At 43.8% G+C, this 13,551-nt stretch overlaps 1 protein-coding gene across 1 annotated transcript in view; it reads right to left on the bottom strand.

Moving 5' to 3' along the window:
• The window catches only part of B3GLCT (beta 3-glucosyltransferase), a 107,590-nt gene that overhangs the window by 67,448 nt on the left and 26,591 nt on the right, over positions 1-13,551 (bottom strand). The window contains exon 4 of the mRNA XM_024125824.3: positions 7,343-7,452. Coding sequence (XP_023981592.1) covers positions 7,343-7,452 — 110 coding nt within the window. The remainder of the gene's footprint in view (positions 1-7,342; positions 7,453-13,551) is intronic.

Raw genomic sequence — 13,551 nt, 5'->3', positions numbered from 1 at the left:
CGGCAGAAACTAACACACCATTGTAAAGCAATTATACTCCAATAAAGATGTTAAAAAAAAAAAAGGGGTCCATAACTTATCCGTGGTTCTGCCCCTCCCTCAGGTCCTTTCTTCATTCTAAATTCAGCCTGTCCCCTCTCTCTGAGTAGTCACTCCTACATGGGCTTATTCCCTGTCTCCCATTCAAAGTGATGCCCCAACCACACATGACCTGGGCCTTGTGCTAAGGTCATACTTCAGAGTCTTCAAAATGTACATGAGTCTTTATTTTACTAGAACCTAGTTTTAAAAAAACACAATGATGCTTTCTCCTCTCTCCTTTAGTGCTTCCAATTTAATCTTATTTTGAAATTCCTTTGGTGAACATTAATGGTTTCTATAATTTTAAGCAAGTGTTGATACATTTCTGAAGGTGAAGTAATAATTATGTCAATCTAGGATCAGCCTTGGTTACCGGATCCCAGGTCCCAGAAGGGAAAAAATAATCTCAACTGACAGTCTCTCCATCACAACATAAACTCAAGCTTCTCCAACAGAGTCTTAGCCAGAGACTGAGCTGTCTGCGCCCACTTCATGCAACAAAAAAAAATAAGAATTTTCACACAAACATTCACTCAAGAAGGAATTTTTTTCAAGTTCAAAAAGCAGAAGTCAAATCACAATTGACACACAGATGCCATGCACATAATAGGTATTTAAAACAAAACACACTCAAGTGCCTGATTAATTCAGAGACTGTCACACAAACTCTCCTCACGGGTTTCTGTTAGCCTTACCTCCACCTGGCTTTTGTTCATGCACCTCTTTGTATCTTTATAAGTTCACATTACCCTTCCATCTGTAATGCAGGGAGAAAACACTCAGGTAGCACTTCTTCCAAATCTGCGTTCTTCTATCTGTAGATGTACATTTAGGAACCCTGTACTGCACAACCATTTTACCAGCTCTACTTTCCATCCACTGTGATCCAAAAAGATCACTATTCCTGCTAAACCACACTTTACTCATCCCCCTGAACAAATCCTAGGCCCCCTGGCAGCCCAAAAGCAAACCTTCCTGATGATTCATGTCTTCGTCTTCCAGATCTGGTTCCCTGTTCCAAATCAACGTCTCTCCAGCTAATTTCCTGTCTCTCCTATCTGATCTGATAAAAGTCTTCCTTCATGTGCTGTTTACATATCGATCTACTTCTTAAACAGCTTCATGACCATCGTCTTTCTCAAGGGCCCCATGGACCGTCTAGAGATGTCCTGTTACGTTCAAAAGTACCTAATGTAGCTAGAGATGTGCAGTTAATATTGTTGAATAGATATTTTAACAGACTTATTTTGGATTTCTAATTTCTTCTTAGTGATACAGTCATTTCTATTATGAGATCGTTACCATCTATCTTATAAGTAATTCAAAGAACTAGAGTATCTTTCCTAATTCCTCTCTAACTCTGTTCCACAACAATCCAGGATGGTTCTCGGTACATAGGAAGCACTTGGTAAAGTCTGCTAGCTTCCTGACTAGAAGAACTATATCATTATAGACTTCAAAACCATTATGAACTGCCTTATAAGCATCAAACCTGCAAATGGGAGTGACAACTCACAAGGACCCAGATTGTTTCAGAAAACAAGGGAAACAGCTTCACCACTCTGGTAACAACTCTGAGTACAGTATTACGTTTCAGACAGAAAGTTCGCTTAGGCTCCTGTTTTTATACTCAAATGAGAAGAATGAAAAACGTTTGTGTTTTCAATAAGAACACATTTTAGCATCTTGAGGCAAAACAGGCGTAGGCAATGACTTGCCAAAGCAAAAGAGAACAGCTAGAAGCAGATGCCTAACTGCAGAAACCATTAAATTTTTGCACCTTAATTTCTGGCAGATTTCGTAGTCAAGTGCAACCCGACAGGAGTAATGAATAAATAAACAGCACTTCTAGACATCTGGTGGTGTGGAAGAGATATTTTGGACTATCAGATAAATATTCAGATGATAAAACTTGCGGCTGATTCCTCCCTCACTAAGCAACTGCGGTGAATGCTCGTGGTGGGCAAATCGATGGAGAAAACCAAAACCGCAACCTGAAGACTTCATGAGTCAGGTCGCAGGTGACATCCTGTCCCATTAGAGGCACAGCGCATACCTGGCAAACCATGGGGCTGACCCCTCAGAGGAGCCAGCCTGCTTCTGCCGCAGCACTGGGGATGCCCTGACAACTCTGCCCCGGATTCGGCTGTCCTCATCTTCCCCAGCTGATGACTAGGCTGTCAGTTCTTTTTCAAGAATATGTCAGTTTCTTAAACCAAGTTCCGGTCAAGTTGCAACTAGGGAGCCATTAGCTGCCTCTCCAAGTGACTTTGCTGCCCTATAGTTTGTGCATCTCAGCACTTAATTCTCTGCAGTTAATTTTCTTTCTCTGTTTTCATGTAGTTCTAGGTCAGGGTAGCTCATCATTGCCCCAGGTATTGTCTACAGAGCCGGTGTGAGCTTTCGACGATCTGTGGGTCTCCAAGATGCTATTCATGGAATAAATTCAACTTTAAATCACATACGTAACCTAAAGAACTCTACAAAGAGGAAAAAATGAACCAGTATCATGTACAGATGCAAACTGTAAAATCTTTCCAGCCATTTCAACTACCAAAAGACTTGTTAACCCAAATATGAAATCACCTAAGTCGTAACAGTACAGCCTGGATCTTGTGAGCAAATCAAATCCAAGTGCTAAAACGAAATTCTGTCGTAACTACTTCAGTACTCATAGCTGGCCTCCATGCTAGGAAAGAACTGAATAAGAAAAACAGACTATCTGATAATTAAAGGGAGGTTTCCAATTGCTTTAGTCTAGACTCCATTTATTATCATCATTTAAATCCGACGCTGGGGGAGAGGGGTTTGCTTGATGATACTGCTGAATTAGGTGTCTTTGAATGTAAAACCAATATTGCCACCTAGTGGCAATCTAAGTCACCCGCTAAACAGGTGGTCTAAATGGCAAACCGTAAATGCAAAGGACAATACAAATTAAGTAGAAGCATACTGAAACTAAACAGAAGCACAGAATAAACCGCTAGAAAAGTTCAACACTTTGGAGAAACAGAACTGTTTTCCAAGTTCTGAGAGTTGAGAATCATGCATCCATGAAAACACAGTTGCTAATATCGTGTGTGTACAACTTCGAGGTTATATCCTTAAAAGGAAGCTGCTTGCCCTCCACACGCCAGCATGCAGACGTGAGGGTGGTTAGCCCGCTTCAGGAACGCAGATGAGGACTAGGCTTCTCAGCTTATGGCAAAGTAGCGAGACAGAAGGAAACCAGAGCAGAGCTGCCTCCCCCTGCCTCCCCCAAGATGGACTGTTTGCGGTGGAAGTAAATCACCACCTTCCTTAGTCATTGTTATACTGTCTGTGTGAAAGCAGTCAGTGAGCTTTCTGGTGCTTTCCCACACTGACATTCACTTACTCACGAGATCATACTCTCCGAGCATCAACCCACGCTCAGTGTTTTAGTCTACTCTTCTCCCTAAACTCTGTGGCTTCCCTGGGAGAAGTAAAATAGTAGTTACATTTAATATGAGAGGGGTTGGCCCTTATCAATTTAAAAATTAACAATTTTTAATAGATAAAACAATTTACTTAAAATAATGTTTAGTTTTCATTTGTTCAATTTATTCTGGATTCAATTCAACTGTCCTATGTTGAATACCCACTATGCTGAAGGTGCTATGGAAGAATCAAAAACAGAACAAGCCACAGCATCTGCCTTCAAAGAACCTGTGATTTCATACAGGGTATGTATGTGTTTGTGTGCGTGTAGACAAAAGTGTTCATAGCAGCACTATTTTCAATAGCCAAGATATGGATGCAACCTAAGTGTCCATCAACAGATGAATGGATTAGAAGATGTGGTACATATATACAATGGAATACTACTCAAAAGAATGAAATCTTGCCATTTGCAGCAACATGGATGGACCTAGAATTTATCACACTAAGTGAAGTCAAACAGAGAAATATCATACGCTATCACTTGTATGTGGAATCTAAAAAAAAATGATACACACAAACTTATTTACAAAATGGAAATAGAGTCACAGACAGAGAAAACAAACTTATGATTACCAAAGCAGAAAGGAGAAGGGAGGGATAAAATAGGAGTTTGGGATTAACATATACACACTAGTATATATAAAATAGATAAACAACAAAGACCTACTTTTGTAAAAGCTAAAATGGAAAAGAATCTGAAAAAGAGTATATATATATATATATATACACACACAGACACACACACACATAAAACTGAATCACTGTGCTGTACACCTGACACTAACACAACATTGTAAATTAACTCTACTTCAATTTAAAAAAAAAACAAAAAGCAGTGTAAGAAAAAAGTGACCATACTATAAGAGAAGCAAAAGGAAACTTCTATTACAACAGAAAAGAGAATAAGGAAAAACTAGATAATGAATTTCAGGGATTCGGTTTAATGAACATTCACTGAGGACCAGGTTCAGTACATGGAAAGCTCTGTGCTTGGTTCTGAGGTATCAAAAACTAGTAAGACACACTCTCTGTTCTCGAAATTTATAAAAGAGACAGAGACGTAACAAATAAAAATAGTACGAAGTGAAAAGTATACAATAAAAGTGGAACCAAGGAGGAAGTGATTTGTCCCTGCAAGTCAAGAGGCTGCACAAAAAGGCTTCACCGGGACCCAGGAGCTTGTCAAAACGAAGGTCCTCCTGTGCAAGGGAACAGAGGCTTGGCCTAACAAGTGACCCCAGGGACCACAAGGAGTTAGAAACTATTAGCAAAACAATGCAAGGGCATGAGTGGTGGCAAATGAAGCTGGCATCAGAGACGGGGACTCTAGTTTACAAGCTCTGGTGAGACCGTCTTGGCAAAAGCTAAGGAGGTTCCCACGGCTCCACTGGATCCACACCCTATCAGCTGCAGCCACCTGGCCTCCATCACTAAACATGATGACCAAGTGCAGCTTAGATGGGACCCTGTAACCATCCTCCCCAGAGTCTACTGCCAGTTTTAAGTACCCAGTGGTCCTGCATCCCAGGCCAGAGCCTCTAAGGAGCCCCAGGCCTCCCGAGGAAGCAGGCATTCCCAGCCCCTAGCAGCACCTTCTGCCTACAGGGCAGAAAAGAAGGAGGAACAGTTTATAATCTATATTGCTTCCCACCAAAAGGTACCCCATGCCTTTTCCCCACTGTGGACCAAGTCCTGGGAGCACTGTCCTGCCCCTGGTTCCCTGGAAGCTACTCTTCCCAGAAGAGGGAAGGGGGAAAGGCAGGTAGGGAGCCAGTGATGTGCACCCATTTGCACAAAAAAGGCCAAAAAAAAAACAACACACAATTTAAAAACAACAAAAAAAGGAGCTGACAAATAGTAGAGGAAGTACTGGGGGTATACTCAGTCAACTGGCCTTGGCTGGCAAAGTATGTAGTCACCCACATTAACAGCAAGGTCTATCACTATGAATTAAATGGGGAAGATATATAATCTGAAACACACATGAGGGCTTCCCTGGTGGTGCAGTGGTTAAGAATCCACCTACCAATGCAGGGGACACAGGTTCGAGCCCTAGTCTGGGAAGATCCCACGTGCCGCGGAGCAACTAAGCCCACGCACCACAACTACTGAGCCTGAGCTCTAGAGCCCACGAGCCACAACTACTGAGCCCTCGTGCCACAACTACTGAAGCCCACGTACCTGGAGACTGTGCTCCGCAACAAGAGAAGCCACCGCAATGAGAAGCCCACGCACCACAACGAAGAGTAGCCCCCGCTCGCCACAACTAGAGAAAGCCTACGCACAGCAACAAAGACCCAACGCAGCCAAAAAAATAAATAAATTTATTTTAAAAATAAATAAATAAAACACGCATGAATCTGCCTCTACAAAAGGGAAGGTATTTCTGGGAACAAGGTACAGAGATATATGTGCCCTTAATTCATATATGAATTCAAACGATACATAACTCTGTCCTGACATCATCACTGATTCACAGTTTGGGGTAACAGCCAAGGCCCAACTGAGCTAAATTCCATGAATGCTCACCTGGACCCCACTGAGGGACTATGTGGGCCCCTGCTCCCTGACCCCCGCAGAGGCCTCTAGCAGAGCCCACGGAGGAATCCCAGCCTGTCAAGGTTGCTGCAGGACTTCCTCTCTGATGGAATCTGAAAAGGTTTAGTAGAAGAAAATCTCCACAAAGTTGGGTTTTCAGACAAAGGGGAACTTTAAACTCATCAAGCTGCTCCTATCTCCAAGTACCCACAAAAACAAACACAAAAAACACAAAAAAACCCAACCACCTGTCTATAGGCTGCAACACTTTCCTCTCCCTTGAGAGGGTATGATGCTCCAAGTAGAGGAACCAAGGGTCTGTCCTTGCGGGGACGTGGGGACGGTGGATGAATTTCATACGTAAAGCATTTAAAGATTAAGCACAGGAAGCCTTACCGTCAGCAGTGCCTTAACCTTGAATACCGTTACAGTTGTTCATTTTTCCATTGATATTTCCAACCCTTTATTTCCCAGCTCCCACCAACAGAAAGAAGCTGTCTGTCAAACACACAGGTCTCTTGTCAGAGACCTCTTGATGGCTTTTACCTCCAGACAGCACTTCTGTCTTGAAGGCCACAGCCATGTAGTGGAGTGGGCTGGGAGGAATTTCTTTGCTTGGCTAAAAAAGAAAGCTCCTATATGGCAGCACAAGAAGGTAGCTCTTCCTTTGCCCCAAACCTCCAGCATCATTCAGAACAGATTTAAACTCAGTTCACGCCTATTTTAAACATCATTAAAGTGTACCTGGACGTGTCAATCTTTCTCTCCATAATCCTTCTTGGATATTACATTATAAATCAAATCAAAAGTTCAATTAATAAGATCCAATTAAAAAACAGATTAAGAAACTCACAAAAGCAGCACCACACTAAGGTTAATGAAAGTGTTATTTCAACATAAAAATTGCCTTAGAACTTGTTACCAAAATTTTGAACATTAATTATCTTTGCTATTTTAAGCTCTGCCTTTAAAAAGTTATTTCTTCCACTTTTTTCTATCATACTTTATGATGAAACCATGATAGTCCTATACATTTATATAATTCTCTTAAAATATATATATAATAATTTAGAATATGATGCGTTGAGCATTAGAAATTAACTAGAGCCTTTTAAACAATATAGTCCATATTAAGCCAGCAAAACAAAAAAGAGATATTTTATCTAAATAAAATTGATCATCTATGGACCAAGAGCTTTGGAAAACATAAATGAATCAAGAAATAAGTAATTATCTGACATTCCAAGTCATCTCTACATACCTGTGTAAGATCTGCAGCTTGCTTTAAGATGCTTTGTTTTAACTGTTCTGCTTTCTTTGCATGAAAAGAATTACTTTGACTCTGGATGACAAATGCAATTCCTTTTAAATCTAGAACAACAACAACAAAAAGTTTTCAGGTATTTTTTTTAACAACGACTGAAATAAACTTGAAAACAAGTCAAAAAAAAAGCAACCACAAGGCAAGCCTTCAGGCAATAAACTTAGGGAAAAAAATCAATTTATATGTAATTCTAATAACAAAATCTCCCTTTTTAAACTGATCTCTGCAACTTCCTTCCTACAAGTTAGTAAGTAAATAAGCTTGCTGTAGTAGACCAAGTCTGTGGTAACACACTGTGACTTTGCTCCTGCATCTGTCAGAAAGTATGCAAATGTTAATGTGGGAAAGAACACCCACTTCCCTAGTCACTGAAAACCCAATGTTTGCAAGAAGCCTTTTAACAATTCACACATAACCCTGCAGTGTGTCTACCTGTTAGGGGCTGCACTACGTCCCCCAAACTTCATGTGTTGAAGTCCTCACCGCCAGTACCTCACATGTGACCTTATTTGGAATTGGGTCTTTACAGAGGTGATCAAGTTAAAGTGAGGTTATCAGTATAGTTCCTAATCCGATATACAATACTTGGCGTCTTTATAAAAAGAGGAAATCTTGGCAAGAGACACACAGAGGGGGGATGCTGTGAAGACACAGGGAGAGGACGGCCACCTGCAAGCCAAGGAGGGGGACCTCCGAGGAAACCAACCCAGCCTCCAGAACCGGGAGACAAACTTCTGCTGAAGCCACACGGTTTGCGGCACTTTGTTTCAGCAGCCCTAGCAAGCTAACACTCTACCTCAAGCATATTCTGGACAGCCCTTCAAGGTGACGCTCAGCAATGACCTCACAAGGCACCTGGCCAGGATGCAGTGTTATCTCCAGGAAAACAGCCACGATTCCACACAGCAGGGCTGTGGCAGGAAGGGCTGCATAAAAGCCTGTCAGCAACACTGGCCATATTTGCCGCCAGCTAAGAATGGCTTCAGGGCAGCCGGTGTCTTGACGGGGTCCAAGACCAGGGGAGACCACAGAGGTCTCGCCGCGGAGGGGGCTTCTCAGGCCCCGCACCAGGGAAGCACATCAGGCCTGCCCAGGTTCTGAGCTCGTAAAGAAAAGAAACTGCCGTTGTGTCAGGACCCTGCCACCAGACAGGGGTGTTGGCCGAAGGCAGATGTCACATAAACTTTTAGCCTCCAGCAACATGGATGGACCTGGAGATGATCATACTAAGTGAAGTAAGTCATACAGGGAAAGACAAATATATGATATCACTTATATGTGGAATCTAAAAAAAAAAAAAAATTACAACTGAACTTATTTACAAAACGGAAATAGACGCAGACTTAGAGAATGAACCCCTGGTTACCGGGGTGAGGGTCGGGGGGAGGGACAGACTAGGAGTTTGGGGTTGACATGTACATGCTGCTATATTTAAAATGGATACCAGACAAGGAGTAGTGTACAGCACAGGGAGCTCCGTTCCAGTACTCTGCAATAACTTAAACGGGAAAAGAATGTGAAAAAGAATAGATCTATGTATACGTATAACTAAATCACTTTGCTGTACACCTGAAACTAACACAACACTGTTAATCAACTACACTCCAATATAAAATAAAATTATTTTAAAATTTAAAATTAAAACTAAAAAAACTGTAGCCTCCAGCAGGCTGACAGTAAATGAATGTGAGGACCCTCCCCCCACCGGGAGCTTTTCACTTTAACCCCTCGACTCAGGGACGCTAACTTGGTTTTAATTTATTCCATTATATTTTATCATTCTCATGTTCAGTTCTATAGTTCCATTCATTTATTCACTCAAACATTCATACAACAAATAGCTCCACAGTACGCAGTCCAGATCCTAAAAAGAATCCAAAATGCTCTCTGGTTAAAACTCAGCAAAAAATTTAAAAGGAAATGCTGAACAACCTGCTGAATATGACCTCATCCTTTCTTTGTAGGAGTTTATATAAATCTGAACCTTCCACATACCGATCTCTGTTTTAAATCAGCTTCTGGGCTCTATAAATCAGACACACAGATAAGGCTCCAACGGGTATCTTCAACTGAAACGTAACCTTCGATCCACTACTTCTGAAACATTAACGTAACTGACTTATCAAAATGAAAAAGATTTATTTTTTTAAGACTGGAGTCATTAAGCCTCAGAGAATAATTTTTGCAAAATTTAACAAAGTTGAAGATGCATATGTGCGATGACCCAGAAACCCCACCCTTATTAGTCACGCCCGAGAAACTCTCAATGCACGTACAAGGCTAAGTAACAAGAGTGCTCACAGCAGCACTTTGTAAAAAGAAAAAATTGGAAGCAAACCAGATACCCACTAACAGGATACGCAAATTGGACTGCTACACAGCAATGAAGATTAACTGACACTATGTGGGTCAAGCCAGATGGATACTGGAGATGAACCCTACAGATAGAACGCTGAAAAAAGCAAGGCACGAGGGAATAACCATACAGTATAAGTCAATGGCTTACAAAAATATAAACACAAATATGTAAAAAATGGATACATACTATATGCATGTATACATATCAAATATGATGTGAAAGTATAAAAGACCACAGGAGAATGATGGACACCAAATCAAGATAATGGTTTAAATGCTACAGCTGTGTTAGGAATATTTTATTTCTTAATCTGACTGGTAGATACACGATGTTACTCTTTGTAGCTTCCTGTATGTTCAAAATCATTCATAATAAATTTTTTTTAAAGAGCAGCTCGGACTTCCCTGGTGGCGCAGTGGTTGACAGTCCGCCTGCCAATGCAGGGGACGCAGGTTCAATCCCTGGTCCGGGAAGATCCCACATGCCGCGGAGCAACTAAGCCCATGCGCCACTACCACTGAGCCTGCGCTCTAGAGCCCGAGAGCCACAACTACTGAGCCCGTGTGCCACAACTACTCAAGCCTGCGCACCTACAGCCCGGGTATCACAGCGAAGAGTAGCCCCGCCTCGCCACAACTAGAGAAAGCCTGCATGCAGCCATGAAGACCCAACGCAGCCAAAAATTAAATTAAATAAATAAGTAAAAATTTTTTTTAAGTTAAAAAAAAAAAGAGCAGCTCCACCTGTCAAAAGGTTAACCCTGCAGGAATCAACTCCCACCACCTCCTCTACCAGATCAGCAAAGTTACCACTGTTGGCACGGAAGCAGCTCTTTGGTGTGGGGAAGAGGCTTGGGGAGAAGAAAAAAAGCGAATTCTTCCCCTTTTCATATCTGGGTCCTGTGCTGTTTCCTCTGCTCCTGAGAGACCATCCCCTTCCTTTATCACGTGCTTGGATCTCGCACACTGTGTGCACTCATTCAGCAAACATCTCCAAGCCTCTCCGAAGCACGAGGATCCAGGACACACAAAGGAGTGACCCCAGCACGGGAGTCTAGCTCAGAAGATGCCATCACAGCACAAGGCCGTGGGTGTCACTGCAGAGCCAAGCAGGGACCCTGGGGGCACAGACGAGGAGAGCCAGTGCAGGGAGAGCTTCTGGGGAGGGGTGTTTCCTGAGTTTCCTCTAAAACGCAGCAGTGGGACTCTCTGGTGGGCCAGTGGTTAAGACTCCGCACTTCCACTGCAGGGGGCACGGGTTCAGTCCCTCGTCGGGGAGCTAAGATCCCACATGCGCACAGTGCGGCCAAAACAATAAAGTATTAAGATTTAAAATTAGCATAAAAAAATAAAAATGAAATAAACATTTAAAAAGTAAAAAAAAAACCCACAGTTTTCTACAGACTCAGACACAGAAGGTAGCAGCTCAGTGGCAGAAAGAAGAGAGTTATCACAGAGCCCACAGTCCACCTTATCTTGGTAGCAGCCTTGAGAGGTGACCAGGGAGTTTATCGGGCATTTCTGAGAAAAGGATGAAGGGAACAGTCAGAGATAAAGTTAGAGAGGAAGGCTGCGTCAGCCACATCAGATCAGGAAGGATTTATGTGCCACACAAAGAGGCCGGGTCTATAGATTAACAGCTTTCAAACTGGGGAAGGGCCCCAGAGCGCTCTGGGACCCCAGATAGCAGGGCCTCCCCAGAGGATGTGATGAGGACACCAAGTCCTGGGGACACCCAGGGACGACTTTTCCAACAGAGAGAGCAGTGAAGGTTCGGGACAGCAAATGGAGTGTTGGGCCCTGAAAGTATTACAGTTAGGGGAGGCTGCATGGTGAGGTAAGGAACGGAATGCATGTGCTGGAGTTACCTGTATGAGGCAAAAGCGGAAAGGTGTATCCAGGTCCTACAACCCTGACACAATGAACGATGATCACATGGTTCCTACCCCCATTCCAGAAAAGAACCAGCATAGTACAGTTTGGTTCTTAAATTCCTGTTCTTTATATCGGCACCGAGAAATATTTCCTGACATACATCCTAAGCCCTCCTGGACTGCGTCGCATTCTGGCCGAGTCTAGATATCCGGGTTGTCTTCTCTGTTCATGCCATTCAACCACCTGACTCTTAAGCTCTCACTGCCCGGTCAGTGGAACCAAATAAGACGATTCCGCTATTTCCCCATCCCTTTGCTGATACTTCCCTAAACCCACTGCAATTTGCCTTTAGCAAACACAGTCACAACTCAAGACAGATTGTCATTGTTTCTCCTCCAGGAATGAGTGATAAATGGGTCGTGCACTACGTGCCTGACAAAAATGATGAGTGTGACGGACGAGAAGGGAAGATAGTCAAGGATACAGCGAGGACCCACTCGGCGTTAATGCCGACGGTAGCTGTAGAACTTTCAGGAAACAGGACCGGAGATGGCTACAGAGGGAGCCCTGTAGGAGGATTAACTCTTCTGTGAAGGGGAAAGCAATCAAAGGTGGGGACACACAGTTCTTTGAGGCAGAAGCCCAGTGTGTCTCCCTTTGCTGGCAAAGCAATAAAGCTATCCTTTTGTTTTCTTTTTTTTCTTTTTTATAAATTATTTATTTTTGGCTGTGTTGGGTCTTCGTTGCTGTGCACGGGCTATCTCTGGTAGCAGCGAGCGGGGGCTACTCTTCATTGCCGTGCGTGGGCTTCTCACTGTGGTGGCTTCTGTTGTGCAGCGTGGGCTCTGGGCACACAAGCTTCAGTAGTTGCGGCACACGGGCTCAGTAGTTGCGGCACACAGGCTTAGTTGCTCCATGGCATGTGGGATCTTCCGGGGCCAGGGCTCGAACCCGTGTGCCCTGCATTGGCAGGCACATTCTTAACCACTGCGCCACCAGTAATTGCTTCAAGATGGTGGAGTAGAAGGACGAGCTCTCACTCCCTCTTGTGAGAGCACTGGAATCACAATTAACTGCTGAACAATCCTCGACAGGAAGACACTGGAACTCACCAAAAAAGATACCCCACATTCAAAGACAAAGGAGAAGCCACAATGAGATGGTAGGAGGGGCGCAATCACAATAAAATCAAATCCCATAACTGCTGGGTGGGTGACTCACAAACTGGAGAACACTTATACCACAGAAGTCCACCCACTGGAGTGAAGGTTCTGAGCCCCACGTCAGGCTTCCCAACCTGGGGGTCCGGCAACAGGAGGAGAAATTCCTAGAGAATCAGACTTTGAAGGCTGGAGGCATCTGACTGCAGGACTTCGACAGGACTGGGGGAAACAGAGACTCCACTCTTGGAGGGCACACACAGAGTAGTGTGCCCATCGGGACCCAGGGGAAGGAGCAGTGATCCCACAGGAGACGGAACCAGACCTACCTGACAGTGTTGGAGGGTCTCCTGCAGAGGCGGGGTGGCTGTGGCTCAGCATGAGGACAAGGACACTGTCAGCAGAAGTTCTGGGAAGTACTCCTTGGCGTGAGCCCTCCCAGAGTTCACCATTAGCCCCACCAAAGAGCCCGGGTAGGCTCCAGTGTTGGGTCGCCTCAGGCCAAACAGCCAACAGGGAGGGAACCCAGCCCCACCCATCAGCAGACAAGGGGATTAAAGTTTTACTGAGCTCTGCCCACCAGAGCAACAGCCAGCTCTACCCACCACCAGTCCCTCCCATCAGGAAGCTTGCACAAGCCTCTTAGATAGCCTCATCCACCAGAGGGAAGGCAGCAGAGGCAAGAAGAGCTACAATCCTGCCTCCTGTGGAACAAAAACCACATTCACAGAAAGATAGACAACATGAAAAGGC

The sequence above is a fragment of the Physeter macrocephalus genome, chromosome 13 (genome assembly GCF_002837175.3).
Source record: "Physeter macrocephalus isolate SW-GA chromosome 13, ASM283717v5, whole genome shotgun sequence".
Classification (NCBI taxonomy): Eukaryota; Metazoa; Chordata; class Mammalia; order Artiodactyla; family Physeteridae; genus Physeter; species Physeter macrocephalus.
The sequence above is the reverse complement of the archived record's forward strand: the minus strand, read 5'-3'. Positions and strand labels throughout refer to the sequence as shown.